This window comes from Pomacea canaliculata, linkage group LG5 (assembly GCF_003073045.1).
Source record: "Pomacea canaliculata isolate SZHN2017 linkage group LG5, ASM307304v1, whole genome shotgun sequence".
Taxonomy (NCBI): Eukaryota; Metazoa; Mollusca; class Gastropoda; order Architaenioglossa; family Ampullariidae; genus Pomacea; species Pomacea canaliculata.
This window is the reverse complement of record NC_037594.1, coordinates 27,924,660-27,947,841: the sequence shown is the minus strand read 5'-3', so window position 1 is coordinate 27,947,841 and position 23,182 is coordinate 27,924,660. Positions and strand designations below refer to the sequence as shown.

Here is a 23,182-nt window from a genome sequence, read left to right as displayed (position 1 = left end):
ACTACTTAAAACTGGGATATAACACAGAATGGAAGACTTTAATTAATAAGGGAGCACAGCTGTGCCAAGCTGGCTGTGACACCAACTCTTTGTCACTGTCAAGTTGATGTTGATAGACCAATGAAAAATCACTGGACATGAGAGCAAAATATTGCGTTCGTTATGCCTAACAGTGATTTTCATAAAAAATTGCCGACAATGCGGGTGATTAAGAAAACCCTTCCGGCATTCTCTGATTCAGCATCCTAATTATTGTTTAACCGTTCATCACATTGGGCAAAAGCAGGTCTGTTCATGTCTCTGAGCGCAGGCTTTAACACCAGAGTTCAAAAGAAAGGCAAAAACGTTGATGAAATCTACAGTAGAATGAAGACGACAATGATGATGATAATCAGATAGAAAAAAAAGTCGTCTAAGTAGAGAAAAATATGGACAAATGTATAAATTAGTGGACACGATGGCAAACAAATATGGCACCTGGGGAATGTCTGGCGTTGTAATGTTTATTGGAAAACACTTAAGAAAGTTCTTTGAGGAATCCGAACCTGCATATATTTCAATTTATTTGGAAGCTGGAAACGGTGCTATTTCATTACAACATATAAGCTTGATTCTTTAGCTGCTGCGCCTGTAAAGACTCTGAGAGGTTTGGGAGGTGTCCCCCTCCACACCCCGGCAAACAGGACCTGAAAACTCGTGGGAAAAAAAAAAGCGGCATCAATATTCTAGCTCTGGGCTGACAAACGACAGAGATAAGCAGACTTAAGTGTGTGACAGCAGTTGCAACATAAAACAAATCCAGCTGAAACACAAGATTTTTAAACCAGGTTACTTATGTTCTATGCCATTTCTCAGTTTTAATGTCGGCTGCTTGGAGAAACAAACTTATGTCATGAAAATAAACTGTTTAGAGGAAGATTCGCCTCAACTCTCTTGCTGGGAACATCAACGCTGCACGGTAAGCACAAACCAAGCAACCAACCAAGCAACCAAGCAACCAAGCAACCAACCAAAGCAACCAACCAACCAAAGCAACCAACCAAGCAACCAAGCAACCAACCAAAGCAAGCAACCAACCAAAGCAACCAACCAGCGAACCAACCAACCAACCAACCAACCAACCAACCAACCAACCAACCAACCAACCAAAGCAACCAACCAACAAACAAACGAACCAACGAACCATCCAACCAAAGCAATTAACCAACAAACCAACGAACCAACGAACCAACGAACGAACGAACCAACCAACCAACCAACCAACCAACCAACCAACCAACCAACCAACCAACCAACCAACCAACCAACCAACCAACCAACCAACCAACCAACCAACCAAACCAACCAACCAACCAACCAACCAAAGCAACCAAACAACCAAAGCAAACAAACAAACAAACAAACAAACAAACAAACAAACAAACAAACAAACAAACAAACAAACAAACAAACAAACAAACAAACACACAAACGAACCTTACTCGATTGTTAGAAAGATAAAAGAAGATAAACCAACCGTCCTGCTACTTTTTCTACTTATAGTAAACTAATTATGACATGATAAACGAGGGTACCAACAGGATCTGTCATCACACCCAGACATGCCTAGAGGCAGACGGGAATAAAAGGCTGGCACTGATAAAGTATGGAGCGAGGTCACCTAGTCAAGATCTAGTGAATACAATAATAACCCCGATGTGGCGGCTAAACATTATCTACACTAACAGCACACTTACTGCCAAGTAGACATGACAGTTTAGCTGTTGTACACTTTGAACCAGAAACCAGATGTTACGAGGCTACTGAAGTCGGTTACTTTAATGGCATCATTTAAACCCAAAGGTTGGCGAGAATGTAATTAATAATTTACAGTGCTCTTTCAAAGACATTGCCGCTACAATTAATCTCTTCAAAATAAATAAAAAAAGCTGGTAGTGAAACATCTTTGAGATTATTTTCCCGAGAAAAAAAAATGTAGACGACATTATACACCAACACCAAGCACCGGCTTTTAATGACTACAAATTGCTGGCAAGTTTTTTTTTCTTTTTCAGTGGGCGCCTCGATATCGACGACAACAAATTAAACAAACAGATGAAGCATAAAAATTGTATAGAACTCATCTAACTTTAGAAAAATGTTTTTCGTTCGATATAATATAAAAAAAAAACCATTTTCTTTGATCCGCAAAAGAGCTTACACACCGCCTGTGTGGTTCTTTGGGTTAGGTGCTTCCTGGGACTCTTGACAAAGCTTGAAGAATGGGAATGCATGCAGACACTTCTTTGTCACTTGTCGGGCCTCATTGATTGGTCTGTGCACTGTGCACGGATCACTTAGAAAGTTCTAAGCGCGAGCTTACCAACAGATGAAGTCCATGGAATCCAGCATCGGTCCTCTCAGACTGCTTAGGCGACGGGAGTCTTCGTGGACAAGAAAGGGTTCGCGTGCGTGCGTGTGTGTGTGCTTGTGTGTGTGCTTGTGTGTGTGTGTGTGCTTTGTTTGTATGGTCAAGATGGAGAGAGAGAGAGACTGAGTGTATAAGAGAGAGAAAGGGAGGTACGTTTATCTTGTGCGCGGGAGGTCTCGTAAGATGATTGATTTCTTTCTCAGGAAAAAAAGAAGTTTAGAGTTTCAGACAGTGCAATCTCTTGATACGACTTTTGGTTTTCTATTTTAACCTTCTCAGACCTCGTCTTCCTTCAAAAAAATTCTGAACATGTGGTCGAGAGAACTTGAAGGTAACGGGTGTCCCCCACGCCATCGTCAAAAAACCAGAAAATGGCGACATCTTGTGAAGGAAGAGGAGAACTCGCCATCAGAGATGGAGCGAAGAAGTCTTGTTTCCGCAGTTGTACCAACCCTCATCAGTGAGTCTCAAATCAGAGTGCTGAGGGCATTGCGTACATGTTTGTAATGTGATATGTATCTGATATGTATGTCTCTTTCATTTTCTTACTTCATTGTTATTTTTATGTCCTCCGGAAAGATTCAAATTACAATATGGCAAACATCGGTAATTTGACCTGCACACACAGCGGAAGAATAAAGAAAGAAAGAGAGAGGGTCAAAAAGTAGGGCAATTATCTCGCAAATATCGATAACAATGATAAGAAAAAAGACGAGTCTGAGGTCGACATTTAAGACTACACCTTTCGTTATTAACCCCACCTTACATTTTACTTATTATCAGCTAAGATTTCACCGGGAAAATATGGAAGGCGGGATGAAGGTAGAGCAATCTTGAAAAGCTCAGATAACTGCTGCCAGTCCTTGTCAATCGCAGCTCTCCTCAATATAGACACTGGCCTTCCGACATTCATATCTACTGGTAAGCAAAACAAAAACCAAACCCTCGACAAGATGTTTTAGATCATCTCCGACGGATTTTACTTTGCTCCAAGCTGTTTGCAATTTTCAAAGGTTTAAGTGTGTGTGTGTGCGCTCGTGTGTGCGTGTGTGTGCGTGTGTGTGAAGAAATAGATGATCCTGCTTCCATCACACACCCAATCTCTTGCAAACCTGTTAACAGATCATATTTGTGTAACAAAGTGCACATTGGAAGAAAGCACACTGTTACTTCTTGTTGTCGGCACCTTGAAAAGGATATTGGAGGATGCCACCCCCCTAGTTCCCTCCTGAATAGATGCTGAACAGTATTCACCAGCGGTTTGAAAATGGATTTTGGGATGACGTAATCCATGTTTTCAATAACGAATGGATTCCAACCACTAGAAAAACTCTTCTTGATGATGTCAACCAACGATACAAAGAGATGTAAGATGTAAGAAGGAAGATGTAAACTCAGAAATGTTCATGTTCAATCAAAAAATTATTTAGAAACACAAAAACTTAAAGTGATTAAAGCACTAGAAATTTTAGTCTTTCCACTGTTTTGCCTCCTTAATTTTTTCTTTGTAAACAAAAACACACACAAACATTCAGTCTGTGTGATTTATCTTTTTAACATTCTGTCTTTCTGTCTGTCTGCCTGTCCATCTAATCCATATCTGTCTAATCCCTTTTGCATCGCAAGAAACGAAGGATCACATTGTTGAAAATAGTAAAAACAGTTCTTTAGTTTTTCTCTGGATTCCATGAATTATTGTTGTCAGCACGATCAAAACCTGGCTGAGCTCATTCTTTAATGTTAACGCTTTTTTCAGTTTTTCAGTTTTTTAAATAAATTTTTGCCAGTCAGCAAACTCCTTCCCTCAAACAGCAAAACCAGTTTGATAAAATGAGAGGACTCAAAGAAGAAAGAAGCTTAGAATTAATCATGTAATCCAATCATATTACAGGCTGTGACAACATGCAACGGTCTTTGGTCTGAAGTTTAAGCATCAAACGAGTCATTCTGCCTTCATTGTAATCATCATGTAGATTACCAACATAGTTTGATTACAATACATAAAGCAATCTTAAGAATAAGTAAATTAGAAAATGAGAAGTGTGTGTGTGTGAGAGAGTGAGCGAGAGAAAGAGTAGTTGAGAAGTTGACTGGAAAGATAATTTTTAAAGAGAAGAGGTGGAGAGAAGAAGAAGAAAAGCAAAAGAGCGACTACATCTTAAAAAAAAAAAGTCAAAATTGGTTTTGCTGCAGCACAAGGAACTGAATTCATTTCGTTTACAATTCCAATGTAATTGTTTGCAGACTTCGCTTCAAGGGTGGACACAATGTATCCTGCAATTAGTCGCACGAGGATCATTGCCCTCCGCACTCCGTGTCCTGCAGGATGTCCGGAAATCAGCAAAACAAAAACAAGCAGGTTAGCTTGGTCCTACTTTATGCACGGGCTTGTATTGAATTGCAGTTTATCTTCTCAAATTGCGTTCGTTAGTTTTAGAAAAAAGACAAGGGTCAATGAACAGGAAGGACAAGCCAATGGGAGGAGCAGGAATCGTATAAATTACCGACGAGGGAAGGAGAGAAGCTAATCTACACAACCAGAGCAGAAGACAACAGACGGAGCAGAGAAAGCATGAGCGAATTAATGGGCAAAAAAAAAAAACAAAAAAAACAAAAAACAAAAAAAAAACATTGTGTCACAGAGGGGCAAGTGAGAACAAGCTCCTTGTCTGGAACCGGAAAGAGTTTGTCTTAGGTTCTCAAAGACACATCTGTATGTGTATGTGTCACTCTGCATGTTTGTCACTGTGTGTATATGATCTGTCTGACATGGACGCCCGACTATTCTTTCCTTCCTGCGTCGTTGTTTCACACAAAGAACACACACCATTCTCCTCCTCCTCCTCCTTCTCACATCGACATCGATTGGCACAACGATAAGCCTCGAAACGCTTCACCTGGTTCACCAGCCTCGCTTCCAGGTAGAGGCCAAAGGCTTTACTCGGACCCCATCATTTGCCTCCCATCTCCAGTTTGGCACCTGAGGACACCTGTCCAGGAAAAGCGGACAGCATCCATCACTCCGCCTCTTCACACTCTCCGCTCTCCAGGCTGCTACACCGAGGTGGGCACCACGCAGATAACGGGGCCGACCACTTCAACATTTGATGATATTCCCGGTATCTAGCACACCGGAGGGTAGTGGATACAGGGTGGGAGGGTAAAGGTTGCAGGTCACACGTGACATTTCTCATGAATTGTGTGCGTGCGTGCATGCGCGTTCGCTTGTAAGAGAAGAGATAGCAGCGGGTTTGCTGGGTGGAGGGGATAGTACAGGGGCAGCCACCCTGCAACTGTCTGGAAAAACCAGAAGAGCGATAACATGGGAATCTTCAGGTTTGATTAAGCGGACTTGAAAGTCGAAGTCTTCCGGCGATACTGAATGTTTCGACATAAAAAAAAATATTAAAAAACGCAACAAAACTAAATTAAAATAAAAAGCAATAAAAACTAAGACAAATCTTTACCACAATTTCCTTACATCTGTCTCTGTCTACAAAATTATATTTTTTCCTGGGCGGTAGCCAAAACATCCATATAACTGGTTATACGCTTGTTATGGTTGATTTTTTTGTTGTTGTTGATTGTATACCCTCTACATGTAAGCCAATGGTTTAGTAATAAACAAAGGGTCAGTCTCTGTGTCTTGGGGCAAGTGGAGAATTCAAGAGCAATCATCTTGTTTCCGAAGTTATAAGCAGTGTCCCGGTCCCAAGAGTTGTAGTTATAAAACAGTTCCAAAAGTGTCAAAGGAAAAGGAAACATCAATCTTAGTAAACAAGATGCTTTTTCTGAAGTTCCACACATTGCCCCTCGGAAACAACTTTCTCAACTTTCATAACTACGGTCCCAGAACGATTCTTAAACCTTTCAACTATTATGCAAAACTATAAAAACAAACGTTCATCCAACGGTTGTCTGAATAATGTTCACACATGCGATTGTCAAGACATTTGAGAAAATTCATAGTTTAGGTGATCTTTGTTGTTCGCGGGTTACAACTGAGAGATCAGGTTTGTCAAAGTCGTTTAGGAATTCAACAATCATCAAACCGTCAAACCTTCGCCACGTAGCAGATTGTACCACAAGTACAGTCAACATCTTACTTTCTTAACTCCAGGGTAGACCAGAAACTTCCTCTGATCAGTATTATAAGTACTTAGGAGCTCACCCTGTACTTCCGTTGGGACTAAGACTGGTAGTAACTGGATATTGAATATTTATGATTGATTACGAATGATAAATGTATTCTAAAATTTAAAAAAAATCGGTATACAAACATCCTCCTAAACAATTTATTTATTTAATATCTAACTGAGATTCAGCTGCAAGAGGTACGAGCTGTGTACACAGTCTTGATGATATGGCAGTTGAACTTTTGACCTCCAGTAGTATTAACTGCTGTTTAAACCAAAACATCGTAACCGTGGTTTTGCGAGCTGAAAGCCAAATATACACAAAGGATGAACTATTTGCGGTGGCAGATTAAAGAGCCAGGTGGTCGCTCTTGCTTATATTGACCCATCTGTGAGAGAAAGAGGGAGATTTAATGTAATAAAATATTTTGGAACCCATTACTTTATGGTTTGTCCATGTCACAGGTGCGAGGATATTCAGACATCGCTTAGACTTTCAAATCAGCAAAGTGTGTTGAGGACGTAGTCCGACCTCAGACCCTGGGTATCATGGCAGTATTGACGAATAAATTGTTCGAGAAAAAAAAAATACAGCCGCTGACAAAGCGGGATGTGAAGCGGACACCAACAGCTGGTGCGCTCTAGTATGAAATCCTTCCGACAAGTTCGATTTTGAATATCTTTCTGTCTCGCAACATGCGGCAGTTAGCGGACAGACTTGAAAGTAGAAATAAGCTTTGGATGTTACTGGCTCTTGTAATCTAAATGTACTTTCTTCACATTTTTCTCTCAAGGAAATCTTTCTGCTAGAATTATCAAAAGCAGATATTCTTCACACCCAGATCATGGTGCTAAGAAACGTGTTAGATAAAATTTTTTAAAAGTAGATTAATAAAGGAATTAAAGACCATTGGACGCATACAGGTGACAGATGATAAACGGTTAAGCCCAGAATTATTACCGCAATGGTTTAAATCTTTTAAGAACAACATATTTCAAAGATAAAATATTTCTTTTTTCTGTCCTTGATGTCCCTAGGTATGGTTTCAAACCCGTGGGTTTAAATTTCCCTTGTTCAAGCCAGAGTCGAATGTAACATGTGTGCTAGCCAGCTGCCTGCTGCATCATTTTAAGGACAAAACCGTCTTTTTACTGCAACAACAGCTCCCTGCATTCATCATTCATGTCAGTTAGGGGCTTCTGGGAACACGGAGAAGTTATAAAACTTTTGTCTTACTTTGTGAGGCTGTTTTGTTTTATTTCTTTGTTGTTGAACATTTTTCCTCCCACCTTGTCACCTGTGCGCCATCGCGGACTGCCAGTCGGTGGGCGATGCTGGGATTTTTACACCTGAGAGTTCGGTGTCCCACGGTCTGGCTCGAGTTTCTCCATCATTCTCAGCCTCAACGCTCCTACGGCGTCCGCCCCAGTCTATCTGCCGGAGGCTTCTGTCGGATCGCGCCGCCGCCCAGGTGCTCCTCCATCACCTGCCGCAACCTTTCTAGAGTGTCTCTTCCACCTTTCTATCTCTCCTCTCTACATCACAGGTAGAAGCACTTGATAGCTCAGGGTCTGAGCAATTTTTTTTTCAGCAGGAGAGCTGTTACGGTGGTAGCCTGGGGTATGAACTTCCCGTGCAGGAATAGGATCAGCAAGTTAAATGATTTTTTTTTTTTTGCTCTCTTCGTTGGAGACAGGTAGGGCGGTGACGGATTCTATTACCTTGGTTACTGTTTTACTACCATCTTGCTGGGTCCGAATCGGTCCTGATTTTTTTAATCACCCTTCCAGCATGGTTAATCAGTAGAAGGGTGTGTTTTGTTCGTTCATTTAATATATGAATTTCCTGCTCTTCTGTTATCTTCATTATATTTGTTGTCTTCTGAAAGCTTTAGTCATATCTGATGAAGATAGATAATGTGAAGAGAAATATGAATTTTCCTTTTACTTGTAGAAGCAGCGTGATGGCAGCAAGACTGAAGTGATCAATGGCACCCAGGTTCGCCTGCATATTGTGGTTTTCTGTTTTCTGGTATCGTCTGGCTGGATTTACATGAAGAGAACGAGACGCCAGCTCTCGTCCTACTCTCGATGGCTTCATGACCACCGAGGGTGTCCGCCATGACGTCCACGTGGCGCTGCTCGCGAAAGGAGTTTCGATGATTGTAGAATGAGGTCAGGCTTTTCTCTGATGCTGACGAAGATATGATAAAGAATATTCAGCAATGAATTCGAGTAGCTTCTGCTTACTGCAGTGGGACCTGTAGGATCTGGAATCTTTCTTTCTCCTTCTCTCTCTCACACATGCAAACGCGCATGTGTTCGTTCGTTCGTTTGTTCTTTAAATCATTCGTTTAAGTACAAGAATCGTTCTCTAACGCCCTCACGACAAGTTCAGTGTTTTTAATGTTGCTCATTAAATGAAATGTCAAAGGGAGTATGGCCAGAAGATGAACGTGATACTGAATACTTTATTCCGGGAAAAAAATAAAATAAAATGAAACAAGAAGTAAAAAAAAATCAGTACGGATTTCAATGTGTGCGTGGTACGTGCACGTGTTTAGTGCGCGGGTGGAAGGGGTACATACACTAATAAGTAAACTGAAACCAGATCTTCAAGCAAGTCTGCGAGTGTATTTGTCCCTATTCCCACTCCTGTCTTCATCCTCCCACCTGTAAAATCATCGTAACCCGAGACAATTTAGTCCACTTGTTGGACACTGAACCAGATTATGTTGTTGAGATTATCTTTTCGTCTCAGCCACGGTTGGACTGAGCAACCAAGCTTGGGTGGAACAGTGAACGCTGACGTTGGACTCACGTGCCCCGAATCACGCATGCGCGAGTTTGAAAAAAGTCGAGGAGTGGATGACGGCTTCAGTGGGTGAAGACGAACACTGGTCTCACTTGAAACTTTCTAGTCCAGCCCCTCCCAAACCTCATTCCCAAAGCATAAATATTTATGGTTAAGAGAAAATGCTATCATCAGAGGATCTCATACGCCGAGTGCAAGATGTCTGCCTACGGTGGACGCTTCCAGAAGACAGATCAACAGTTCCTGAAAGCATACAGCCTCAACCGTTGACATCACAAATCCATTTAGACAAACTTGAGGAAAGTTACCATTACTCTCTACTTCTCTGACCTCCTTCTTCATACTTCTATGACCGTTTATCCCTGACCTTCTTTTTAACATTTCCCCTCGTCAAGTACATCTTTCAGAACTTCTGTTCCTCCCTTGAGGAGATAAATGCCTGCGCAGAGTGCAGTGGCCCCGTTTCCTGTACACGCGGCTGGGGCCACGTAGGCAAATTATCTGCTGCAGAAACCCTTTTCAGACACAGCTTTGATGAATACCGCTTTCATGAACGATTTCCGAAAGCAAGATGCTAATCAAATAATCAACCCTTTATAACCGCTGTAACGGCGTGCACCCTCCGATTCGCTCCACATGCTTGCCATCCGTTGGCATGCAGACAAATTGAGGTTGAGGAAGACTATAGGACACAGCCTTGTGCTGAAGCTTCTGGAATCATATATAAGAATAATGGTAGGCTGTTCTTTTTATCGGCATCTCCTTATGTGCAAATTGACGATGAGATTATTGAAGAAAAAAAATTTATGAAAGCTTAAATCATCTCTCGTCGACATCTCAGGTTATTTTTAGTCGACTTGTTCGGGAAAGCTTGGATCGAAACCACGTTTAACGACAAGAAGATTCCTGTCTTCACTTTAGATAATCGTACATCAAAGCGAATAATGATATTAGTAATAAATGTTATGATGATTTTTTATCAATGCTGAGGATGAAGAATCAAGATATGGATATCAGCTGAAAACTATTCAGTGATAATAAATATACTTTTTTTCATCCTAAATTTGCCAGAAATGGGTTCAAATGTCTGGCAACACTACTCGTAAAGCTCGGCATCCGTATGACATTCTCGGGATGCTCTTATAGATTACCTCCCAAAGTGTCAAGGGGAAAGTACTCAAGAAATAGTGGCGTGGAGATCAATTTATCTCCAGGGCTCTTCAAGCCTGCTCCCATCTGTTTTCAGCAGTTACTTCTAATGGCACAGAAGGTTCTATCCGTTTCCAGACTGCGCTCTTCCCCAGATGCGTCCCGTGCGGGCATGCGCACTTGCATGCTGGCGCCGTCGTGCATCAGAATGCGCCATCTTGATAACAGGTACGCGCCAACACCCTCGCTATCTCCACGACACGAGGATGATAAAACATCCCGATGAGCTCGCCTTTTTATCGTGCCAGTCATTGGAAATGGTTGGGGATGAGGGAAAAAAAAGAAGGATCATGAGAAAGTGTCGAATCTTGGCGTCTGTACCTATCATGATTTTCTTGGCTCAGGAGCGAAAATTGAAATGATCAATGGCAGAAAACCTTTTTTTTTCTCCCTACTCCAGGCCAACTGACAATTAAGAGCAAATACTGCAAAGAAAAATCGAACCTGTGAAAAACATGACCCAACCATTAGAAGCTGTCTTCCAGACAGAACCTGGGTCTGTGCTGTAAATTGTAACCGTAAATTACTGTCGCCCTCAAGTTATGTCCATACACGTCTCCACACGGAGGTAACAGCCGACCACCGCCTGCATGAAGATGCGGTGTGGTTACGTCATTTCCTGCACGTGCAGTACTGACAACACCTTTCAAAGTGGAGAGATGTCTGCTGAGGTGGATTTTATGTCTGTTGTGCCGGAGGATGCAAGCAGGCGACATACACGTGGGATGGAGATGACAGAGATGGGGAAGGAGAAAGATGGGTGTTTGGGATTTTTATTCCAGATTGAGAAAAAGAACAGTTGTCAGCAGCACTGAGAATGAACAAAACAAAGCAAAACAATGAGCGGGAATGTTCTTTAACGCAATCTCTTGCAGAACGCCTCGAGGAGGGCAAAGACAACAAAGACAATCAAGGACAGGAGAGAAAAAATCATTGGGAAACATGGGATGCGCATGAAAACGAAGCTAAGATGCATGAGAAAGATGTAAGGAAACTTCAGTAGACGTCTCCATGATTATTCCTTAAGACATGTCTTGGAATAAGGACAAAATAAAGTTTGAGTTAAACTATACAGAGAAGAATACTTCTTCTGAGGGAGTTCACGCTATTTTTGAACGGTATATTTTATCAAAACTCCAGAATATACATTATAAAAGGAAAAATAAAGGCGAGAGAGAGAGAGATATAGAGAGAGACGAACAAACAATTGATAGACACACGTGGACAGATGAAGGGATTATCAGCTAGAAAAAAATGAAGAAATTCATCCAATTATGTTGATCAATGAATCGTTAGAGCAGAGGATGCGGCCATTTATAACCAAGCTCTGTGTGTGTCACAGCAAGTGGCTTCATCTTCCCTGAATGATTGGCTGTCCGAGTGAAGGAAAAGCGCAGTTACTGTCAGATACAATCACACTTTGCCTTCTACGGACAGAGCATCCATGGCCGCCTTCACGAACTTCTGAAGACATTGCCGGCAGTCCAGCATCTCGAGCCGTAGACGTTTTTGTCAGAAATGCATCGCAATAACAACTACCAACTACGAGACTATGAAGCGTTTCTGTAACCTAGCGATGTTAGTACACTCTGGCGAGAGTGGTGGAAGAGAGGAGAAAATAAAAACCTCATTTGTGATCATTCACAGCCAAGTATGTGTATCCCAAGATGAGATTCGAACCCAGGACATTACGATTTGCCTACTGCTGCCCTCGTGAAGCGGTTGCTGACGTCACTCAGCAAGATCCGGGTCAAGAGCTTGTCTGAAGGTGACGCAAGTGTTTCTAAAAGTTGAAATGACGATGAAGTCTGTAAAATTGCTTATGGCAAGAAGTTTGCTTATTTCATACTTATTCTTACTTTTCCTTTTTTTTGTGATTCGTCCTGGAGCTGCGACCTTCAGTAGGTCAGAGCGCATGCGCTGACGTATGCTTGAGAATTTTTAGACGCGACATTTGAGATGTGCGTGGTGTTTGTGTTTCTGTGATATTGATTCGCTGAGGACTCCTGACGCTGTAAAAACATTAACTGCTTAATATATCCTATGTCTATATTCCTCAGCAGACGACAGCCGGGTGGAAGAATGATAGAGAGAGGAAGTGGAGAGAGAGACAAACTTTCTGAGGTCTAATCATTTAATCTAATTTAATTTTAATTCCACCACTTCACCCAATGCGACTGGAAAACATATCATAAATATATTAGACACGTAAAGACATATTACAGACAGATTAGAAACATATTATAGACATTTAAACATTATGAAAGGAAGAAGGTGGAGGCGGGAGCGAGATAGTGAGATTAGTTGAGTGAATAAAGAAATTTCCTGCTGAATGAAGGACTTTTGTCTGAATCCTCCACTTTGTGCATTGCCATTGTCGTTTGCAGTAGAGGTACAGGTGTTGAATAACTGAGATTGGTTTATAAATGTAGCTCTGTTTTACTGCATCTGAGTCTTCTTATGACGTCAGTGTCCTTATGACGTCAGAAGCACAGGAAGTGTCTGAGGTCATTGCGAAGATTTGACGTCATTTTATCGTATGACGCACTCTGTGTGTCAGGCTTGTAAGGCTCTGTCTGTCGGAAACTGATGAAAAGACAATTTTGAATCTTTTCCATCTTTTCGTGGCAATCGGGTGCAGCACATTCTCGAGGCATGGTTGTCACTATGGAAACCACACGTCATAGGGTCACGTGACGGAGAACGAGACTTCGTGGAAGCAAAAAAAGAGTCCCGTGTCATTTCTCTTATTAAACACAACATTCTACTAAAAACCTTCAACGTTTTCCACATGAACACACATATAAATAGACGAGATTCAAATGTATCCTACTCTTTACGCCATTCTAAGCAGTTTTAGTTTACCTTTAGAATCCCTTTAAAGCTGTTCAAAGGAGTTAAAGTGATTAGTAAGCGCGCATTAGCCGTTGTGTACAAGAAGTTAGATGGGGATAAACAAATTCATTCTTAAGAACAAGATACCTGGCAGAGGTGACAAGCTGTAAATATTTACTTTGATTTGCTATTCAAAGTCATTAGCGGAAATACGATAGGCGAGAAAAAATAATGAGCCTGAAAGTACAACGGGGAGCATTTCAAACCAGTTTGTGTATAGATCACCATTTATTTGCTCGCCGCCGTGACTGTCTCAAGAGGATATCAAAGACGACAGGGATAAGAATAAAACCAACCAAAAAAAATAACATAATCATCCTTCTTACTTCTCTTGTTTCCAAGAGTTCTTTCCCCCGCACATCCATCGTCTACCAAGATTTGTGTAAATGGCTTTGTTACAGCCCCTGGTACATTGTTTGTCTGCGGTCTGGGGTCGTCGTACTTTCAACTAGCTTTATTTGATGACAGACCCAACAGAGAATGGAACACTTACAGTCTTAAAACGATCACTCTTTCTCTCCAAGCAAACGCACAAACACACGAACACACAAACACACGTGCACTGAACGCGCGGGGACTTGGTTCGTGAAACTTGTTGGTATGCTGAACATTATAGGATAATCACACTGAAATATTTCAGATAAGAACATATATTTTACCATTAATAAACATGGGACAATGTCATTGCCAGGTGTAATTGCAGGTTTGATGAGGTGTCTTTGACAGTTCATCGTTATCTACAACGATCTGACTACATCGCCGTGAGGGGATGCGGTTGGAGTGTAAATATGAGAGAGTCGTCTGTAAACACATTACAGCTTGAAGACTTATCGACAGTAAGTGTAAGTAAATATAGAAACGGTCTGCGCTTATAGTATATTAAAACTGTTCTTCAGCGTAAACTCCCAGGACTGATAGGCAGACAAGAAAAGTATATATGGGAAGAAGGAAATCAAGAAAGGAAGAATAAATTAAGGAGGAAGTATGCAAAGCGAAAGGCCAAATATAGACAATGATGTCAGTAAGTACGAGAAGAAGTCGAAGAAGAAAGTAGGGAAAGAAGTGAGCAGTCAAGTAGCAAAAATGAAATAAACAAGAAAAAATGTAAAGAAGAAAGCAAGGATAAAAGAAAAATTGGCAAGGAAATAGGGTAAAAAGTGGGCAAAGAAAACAAGAAAGTATGGCAAGAAATAGTTGAGAAGACAAAGACGTAGAGAAGGAAGTGAGAAACAAATCAGGATAACAAGGAGAAGTTAATGTGAAAGGAGTATTAGAAAGACGAAAGTGGGGACAAAGAAGGATGGTCTGGCGGTCTCTGGAAGACAAAAAGCTGGCACAGGCATCACAAAAGTCTGATACAAAATTTATGAAGAAATTTTATCACCAGATAACGTGGAGACACACCTATATGCACTTGAGGTAAAACGAGACAAGTACATGGTACAGTTGACATTTCTTAAGTTTTATACTTTCTAAAAGTGCTGATTGAACGACAGACGACAGCAGTCTGGTGGCTAGAAGCACATGCAGCAGTCTTTTCAACATCGATTTATAGGAAGAATGGCGAAACCCACTTCGCCGACGGTGTCAGAGCCGCCAGCCCTTGTTACCGAGCAATAATACCCAAAGAAAAACTGTTTTTCTTGGCATCCTGAGTCGTGGAATAAAGACGAGCTTTGCACAGGTAAAAAGCTCGGTGTCCGAGGCTTGTGCAGGTGAAAGCCGTCCTCTCAGGCCCGACAGGTAAATGCCAGGCGCTCGGAGCTTGCTCAGGTAGAAGCAAGATGTCCAGAGGACCATCGTGGACGAGAATCGATGAAGAAGAACCTTGAAAGGAAAACAAAGACCACAAGTGCTGCCTCCTTCCGCTTCTTTGCCGCCAGTCAACATCAACTGGAGTGTTTTGTAGCCTGCGAACATGCTTCTCCACACGGAGGGAGGGCTCACTTACTGCCAGGGCGGGGATTGGATTGTTTCTTCATTCAGATGATTATGATTCAGGATTATTAAAAAAGCGAATGGTGTCTCTTCAGTGGAATAGTGTTATGAAGCGAGATTTTAAAAGAAATGTTAAAAAAGTTGCTAAAACAAGAAACCTTCTATTTTTTAGCGCTTCCTTGAATTTTTGGAGCAAAGCAAACCATGTGTCCTCCCTCTCTCTCTCCTGGGTCACCATCAGCTAAAACTAATAATTTAAGAATAGCAATAAGAATAATAATACTTTAAAGAGAGACTTTAATCTGTTGTTTTCGATTAATTTTAAGATATATAGAAATTGCGAAAATGTATTCTGCGAGAACAATCAAATAGTAAAGACTATAAATCTGTCTACATAATTAATTAGTTTTCATTAGAACAGTACAGCTGGTTTAATAATTGTATTATCTCTTGTAGTACCAGGGGCTGTTGTTAACCCCTGTACTTCTCCCCCAACCTTAGGTATGTTCTGTCTAGTCTTTATTAGATTATATCAACGGGAACAAACAATGAGAGACATAAAAGGTGTTTGCTAACGGGACTGCAAATCAGTCAAAATAATTTCCTTTGATGACAGTCTTTCTCTCTCCGAACATATATTTGTGTAATGTATTTCTCCTGTTTCAAGGAACTGTGGTGATTTGAACAGTTTGAGTGAATAAAGTGTGGACTAGTGGGGCTAGGTGAGATGGGGGACAAGACAGTGGAGGAGGGCTTGCTGTGGTTATTAATGCTGAAGGCAAAGCACTCGGCAATCAGTGGTGAGTGGCGGTCAGGCAAGTCCCCCCAGGCCAAACAATCATGTGGCAACTGAGAGATTTATGTACACAGGAAGCCAAAGAAAAGTATGAAAAAACAGGGCGAAAACCCTAGAAGCAGACTGAGAAAACAACCTGTAAATGAGAGATTAAATCCGTAAATGGAAATCACTGGAGAATTTTAAAAAAAAGGTCTAAATTCTCAAATAACGAAAAGTCAGAAAACAGCCTGAAGAAAGGAGGCTAATTCTATGATTATTTCTATTTTGCACTAAAATAGAACCTTAAAGTCTTCACTGAGCATCTGCCACAAGCATCAAACATCGATTTGTTGATTTGTGGGATCAGAAAAATAGAAACAGTATGATGTGGATGAGACTGTCTGTGATAATAGGTTGATGATGGTTTTGAAACAAATTGTGGTTGTAGAGCTAGGAACAAAGACCGGATACCCAGTCCAGCAAGCTTAATTAATTTCATAACAATTTTTTGAAAATGTTGTTTTAGTTTTACTGATTTTGTTAAGGTCTTTTCATTATACTTTGCTGAGTGACTGATGCACAATAATTCTGATCCTTAAACTAAAAATGATTGGTTTATTGACCACCTGGAATGATACTTGTTACTATTCTACTAACATATCCACTTTTTTCGAAATAATCTACTTTAAAAATTCTCATTGTGTCTTGGAGTTGTTTATGAAATGTAATTTTAGTGAAAATATCAAAAAGTTCGTTTACAAAATTAGTACAACTTTTTCCCAAAGACATTTCATTTCTTCTGACATATTTTAGATAGCCATGTCCTACATCACATCTTCCTTGTTTTCAAACTAAATTTATCTTTTATAGAAACTTATTCAAGTCCTACTTCCGCAAATTCTTTACAGTTAAGGAAACAGTACAGCGATGATTAGATTTTTGAAACTCATAATAAAGGTCCAATAAAAACTTGTTAAACATAAAATCATCTCAACATCAGTGAGTCAAGATATTGTCTCCCTTTACACTTTCATGACTTTTATTCTGTTATTGCAGAGATTGCTTTCTCCAGGAAGAGGAGATTGAAACTTATTTTTCAGCTTGTTCAATTCCAGAAGTAATTTGAATCCGTGTCTTAGAGTGCCTTTCAATTTTGTTCACTTCTTAGTTGAGGCCTACTACTAGAGTTTCCTTCGACAGGGGAAGAGCAACAAATGTGGAATTGAAAACACTCGTGATTATGTGATCGTGTTGACTGATTTTGTTTTTGTTTTTCTGCTGTCATTTTATGATTAATTCTGCACCAGTCTGAACAGCTCACACCAATATCTACATCACCAGGGGACATCGGTGATGAAGTATTGCACTTAGTCTGTTTCCGAGACTCGGTGTCCTCGATGATCATCTGACAAGTTGGGTTTGCGTGAAGAGAAAATTTTCAGGCGAAAACAGTCGCAAAATATAGTCATTGGGTCACAAACATGCAGCCAAACAATTTTTTTAAATTCTCCAGTTGATCTTAGCCTGCATTTCCCTCTGTCAGGCGTGTGTCCTAACGAATTACTCTTCTTATTTGTCCCTTCGCTTCATTCGCCGCGTAGGCAGCGGGAACATGGAAGTCGCTACATCCTGTTCCCCATGATGGTGTTGTCAGATAAAACAAACACGGTTAAAAAAGAAATCGAAAGACAGATGTTTTCAGCAGCAGAATGTTAGAAAACTAAAATATGTTGGGTCCTGTAGAGGCTGTCTCCGCGGCTTTGTATTAATTGGTTACACGTGTGACGGGATCTCATTCCACTTTCTACCGTTTCCTGCTGGGGACAACAGCTGCTTGAGAAACTGAGACAAATACATTTAAAACAAAGGAAAGTGGGGGGCATCCATGATGGTAATAATACTTTAGCCACAGTGAGTGCGGATGTTGAGTTTGTTTGCCAACTGAGAGACGACAGGCGACATTTGTTCCAGTTCTGGGAATGATGAGCGCTCTTCCTCACCTACATTCCCCCAGCATCCCCAATATCCCTACCACCCCTACACTGCTGGCTTGTCGCTGATGAGCTTTCGTCAGGAGAAGTCGATTTTACTGTTCTTTGCACTTAGCAATAATGGCCACCAATCTGCCATGGTGGCCAAACACAGTCTCTCTCTCTCTCTTCATTTTTCTCTTTATATTGTGCCTCGACTGGGAAATAGCGAACCTGTCTTATTGTTTTTCTGTCTTTCAATTAGTTACTATTTGCTTTTTCTTCTGCTTATAAGAGAGGAGAGAGATGGGATAGGCACTGGAAGGGAGAGGAGAGAGAGGGAGATGGAGAGGCGAGGACTAATGTTTACTTCTGATGGCGCTTGTGAAAAAAGCTTTTACCACACTCTGCTTAAAATAAATACAAGGAAATGCAATTGTCGGAGAAAATCATCAAATATTAAAACATTTAATAGATAAAGCACAGTATAGTTTGATGAAGATCAAAGTACATCAGCTAGGAAAGGAATTGTATTGAGAGCCACAGCAAGCAAGCCTCCAGCAAGACCAGTAGAGAGAAGAATGGTGTGAAAAGAGGAATAAAAGCTCCGACAATGTTTATGCTTGACTGAACTTCACACAATAACATTGCTGCTGATCGACGATATAAAATGTGGCATGGGAGATATGAGTGCTCTGTGCTTTGTGTTTTCATTTACGACAAGAGACATTGTTTGTTTGTGTGAGATTGTGTTGTTCTGTTCATCACGGATGTAGAAATACTCTCTCCTCGTTTCTTTCTCTCTATATATGACACACACACACACGCTCGCGCTAAATAAGTACAAGCTTACTTAAAAGAACTTGAAAAAAGAGATATAATAATGGAGGGGGATCTAATGGAAAGAAATATTTCGAAGAAAGAGGACTTGGAGAGAAGGAAGTAGTGGAGGAGTGAAGAAGAGAAAGTGAGTGAGAGACAAGTTTGGGATGAACAATAAGCTTTGGGCGTGGTTCTGGTGATGTTAAATCTCAACATTGAATATTTTCTCTTCCGTTGCATGCAGGTATTGAGTCCTGTCACCCACCTACCTGCTTGTATTCCCACTCGCACGTACAGACGCGCGCTGTCTCACACACACACAAACAAACATACACATGAATACTCACGCACGCACAACCATTGAGTTTATTGTCTTAAACGTAAATGTTTCTTTTTTATTTATCTACAAAATTCCTCACCTTCCCCACTCAAAGGAAAGAATGAAGAGCATTTAGGACATCGGAAGCAGTACAAAGGCTTCTTAATGAGCATGAAGCATGATGACAGGAAGGAAAAAACAACAAGGGGGGACACTACAATCAATCGCTAACAAGGAATGGAATGACACCCTGGTAATAAGCAACAGACATTTCTTACCGTCGCTGGGCCTGGCTAAGGACAGAACAGTCTCGGAACACTCCATGTGCAGCATCGCCGTCAGTTGTCGCATGTCCTCGTGAGCCGAGTCCAGAATTGATTGCTGTTTCTTCGCCGAGGTCCCGTTGTCATCCATCCTGGCGCCGGTACTTCGCGAAGACATTCCGGCAACGCTCGGAGGATCCGTAACAAGCTCCTCCTTCCCTCCTCGGCTTTTCCACCTTACCTCCTCCTGTACGTACCCCTGACCTTTCTCACTGTGGCCTTTCTGGCGCTGTCTCTAAATTACATGCTCGTGTACCACTTTGCAAGGGCATGACACACAAATTGCGGCGGTACTAAGGGGACTGCACTCGTCGCTTGATGCCAGAGTCCGTTGGGAGGGAGATGTTAAGACTCTTGCGACGATGACATCAATGATTCATGATCATCATCTTCCAGTTGACAGGTCCATAATACCAACACGATCACTGATTTCTTTTCTTCCTTCTGTCCAATGGGATGTTGGAGTCAGTCAAGGGAGGGAAATAAAGGGGAGTAAACCGGGTATTCCCGAAAAAATTTTTTGTTGTCTCGCAAAACCTCGAACAGTCAAACAAAATTAAGTTTTGCACTTCACACAAGTCTCAGAATAATACAAAGTCCAACAAAGTCCACAACAGCGAGTCGCAGGCTACGTTGATGAAGGTGTGTGTCTCTCTCTTTAACCGACAACGGATGCAGCGGCGGTTGAGTGTCGGGTAACTGATACGTCAACAAAAAGAAAACTGCATCCCTGGTGTTCACAAGCCAGGCACATGTCGGTGGGAGTGTTCGCTCGTTCGTCGATCACTTCTCGCCGGCCCTCGCACACAGCAGCAGCGGAACCCACGCGCGTGCAGGCTCCGACTACTCCAGCATCTGCGCTTCTCTCCCCTTTCTCTCTCTCGCGCGCTCGCTCGCTCTACGCTAGCCACTGAAGCGAAAGATGTTGTTGAAACATAAGGTCTGGGAAGCACGGCGACGGCTTTTTCTCCATCCGGGGCTCTGCTGTCTGCGACCATCCGACGCCTGGTCTGTTATACAGGAAGAGCCTGGACCTGCCAGCCAATCGCTGTGAGGTGGAGCGCGCGGGGGAGACTGCCAGTTGATGATGATGTACTTTTCTTGTTTGTCAAACCAGGAAATATATCGCTAAACTAAACGTATCATTCGTATATTTAATCGTCCACAACCTATGAAAACTCACTACTGCAAAATGGAAGGATAGATAAATTGATAAGGACAGGGAAATTATGAGACGAACTTTAACCTTGATCTATTATATTAATTGAATTGCAAAGCCAATCCCTTTGCTGCATAAAAATACTGTAATTGTCATTAATAATACTTTTTGGTAGTTTTAAAAAATACTGGTCCTGGTATTTAGATGATAGTAGTATCCTCGAAGGTGTGGAAATACAGGTGTTCAATACATATTGTTTGTTTTCTCTCTCCTCTTCTTTTTCGACTTTTTAAGTGAAAATATCACAGTATTATTTTTTTAGCCATCCACAATAATCATTTAGCAGTGAATATTCTTCTCTCTTTTTCTGACACACAAGCGAACACTCATGCTCTCACACACACACAGACTGTACTGTCTTTCACGCATGTATACAAAACATAATGAAGAAACATAAAATAAAAAAATATGTAGATAGATTGACATAGAAGCACGATTAAAGCATAACCCAGTTGACCGAAGAACGACCCCCAAAACACAAGCAAACGAATGAGCTGACAAACAGATAGTTCAATGGAAACGGTCCCCTGCTTGTCCAGGCGTGAACATCTGCATCCTGCCTGCATGGACACAAGGGATTCTGTGATCACGCATATGAGCGACGAGTAATGAATAAAGGGAGTCAGTGGAGTGTGGACCCTGAAGACATAAAGCCAACCTTATACTCCAAGGTTTAAGAAAGAGAGAGAAAAAAAAAGAATCAACTGAGGAAAGCACTTGAGCACAAAATGGAGTTGGATGGGAGCAGCTCGAGTACTGAGGGCATTCAAAACAATCCCATTGCGCATGCGTGCACACAGATATTCTCCCACACTTTTACATCCTCTAAAGCAGACATGAAAGAATCAAATAGAAGATACATGAAAAATATAAATCACTTAATACCGAATGCTTGAAATTACATTATATAGTCCCCTAGTAACACTGCGCAGTCGTTTAGAATACAATGTTTAATTCCATCATCATCAGTAAATCTTTTCTCGTTTTATTTTATCTTTGTGTTGTCGATGAGATAAGTCAAATATCAGTCATTGATCAGAGAAATATGGCAGTAAAAGTATACAAATATCCATTTCTAATAAAAAGCTAAGCCAATAGATTGATATGAACAAAAAGACAAAATATTGAGATACAGAAAATGTATTATTTATTTCAAAAAGAAAATAAATAATTTAAAAACGGCCTGTTAGAAAGGAAACAACCCTTCTTTATTAGCAGGCAGGTTGGATGACCGGTTGGTATGGGTGGCTTGGTAGGTTGGTCTTCATCCAATATGTCAGCACACAACCGTTATTGAGACACGGGTTGAAATTATTGGTCCCCGCCCATCCCAATCTATTTTTAGTGTGAGGTGATCTTCTTGACAACATTATAAGGCTACACAGATGACTTGCTTTTCTCGATGTGCCAACCCGCCATCAGCCAATCACACCGGGGGTTGGGGATAAAATGATTGCAAAAGTAAATTCGCTTAATTCCGATTTTTAAAAACAATTGTCTCGAGACTGCTATGATTTTTCTTTCCACATAAATACAATTCTTCTCTGACATCCCGTTTTGAAAAATGGTATTCAACTACTCTGCTTGATTGTTGTTGTCGTTCACTGATGAACATGTGTACCAATTTTTCTGCTTGTGAGTGGGTCCTACGCATGAACTCTGCATGAGAATGAAGCAAAGCTTGTCAGTAATATATGGCTGTCCTTGCAAGAAAATCTTGGAAGAAAAGTTTTTTTTTAAATTTGTCCGCACAGAGGTCAGGTTTCAGTTATCAATCTAAGGCTTCAACAGCATCCAATTCCTCGCCCTCCTACCACCCATAGAAAAGATGTTGACATGAGATCGAGCCTGCCATCTTTCACATTGTGGGCAAACAGCTGCGAGAAGGATTTTGGGGTTGCTGTTTATTTATTTATTTTTTTGTTGTTGCTGCTAATATTTCTGATAGTCTCGTTTAAACAAAACAAATGAGATGGAACAAGAGAAAACAATATAAACATTATTTGTTTTGTAAGGATGCCGAAATTTATTTTCTGGAGAGGTTGGTGCAAATGGACCGATAAAGAAAGGGGGAGAAGAGGGAACAAGGGATAAACAGAATCTTGTTTTAAAGAACTAATGTGATGAGTTTAATATTGCCAAGAAATATAATATAAACAATTAATAATCCTTCCTCTCGTCCCCTCGCACACTAACACGCAAACAAAGCTCTCCTTGTCATCTGTTAAGGCGATGAGGCCCTCGTTTCGCTCAACTGAACCTCAAGGTTCAGCGTAAACAAATAATTGAGGATATTGACAGTTTACTGATTACAATCAAGGGATGTGCACCTTCAAGGGAGCAGCTTG

The 23,182-nt window shown here is 41.1% G+C and overlaps 1 protein-coding gene across 3 annotated transcripts in view; it reads right to left on the bottom strand.

Annotated features, from left to right (window-relative positions):
- LOC112564769 (calcitonin gene-related peptide type 1 receptor-like) overlaps nt 1-20,584 on the bottom strand; it is a 69,894-nt gene extending 49,310 nt beyond the window's left edge. For all 3 annotated transcript variants that reach the window (XM_025239833.1, XM_025239834.1, XM_025239835.1), the window contains exon 1: nt 19,571-20,584. In XM_025239833.1, coding sequence (XP_025095618.1) covers nt 19,571-19,733 — 163 coding nt within the window. In that variant the 5' untranslated portion in view covers nt 19,734-20,584. The remainder of the gene's footprint in view (nt 1-19,570) is intronic.
- Nucleotides 20,585-23,182: the final 2,598 nt, after the last annotated feature.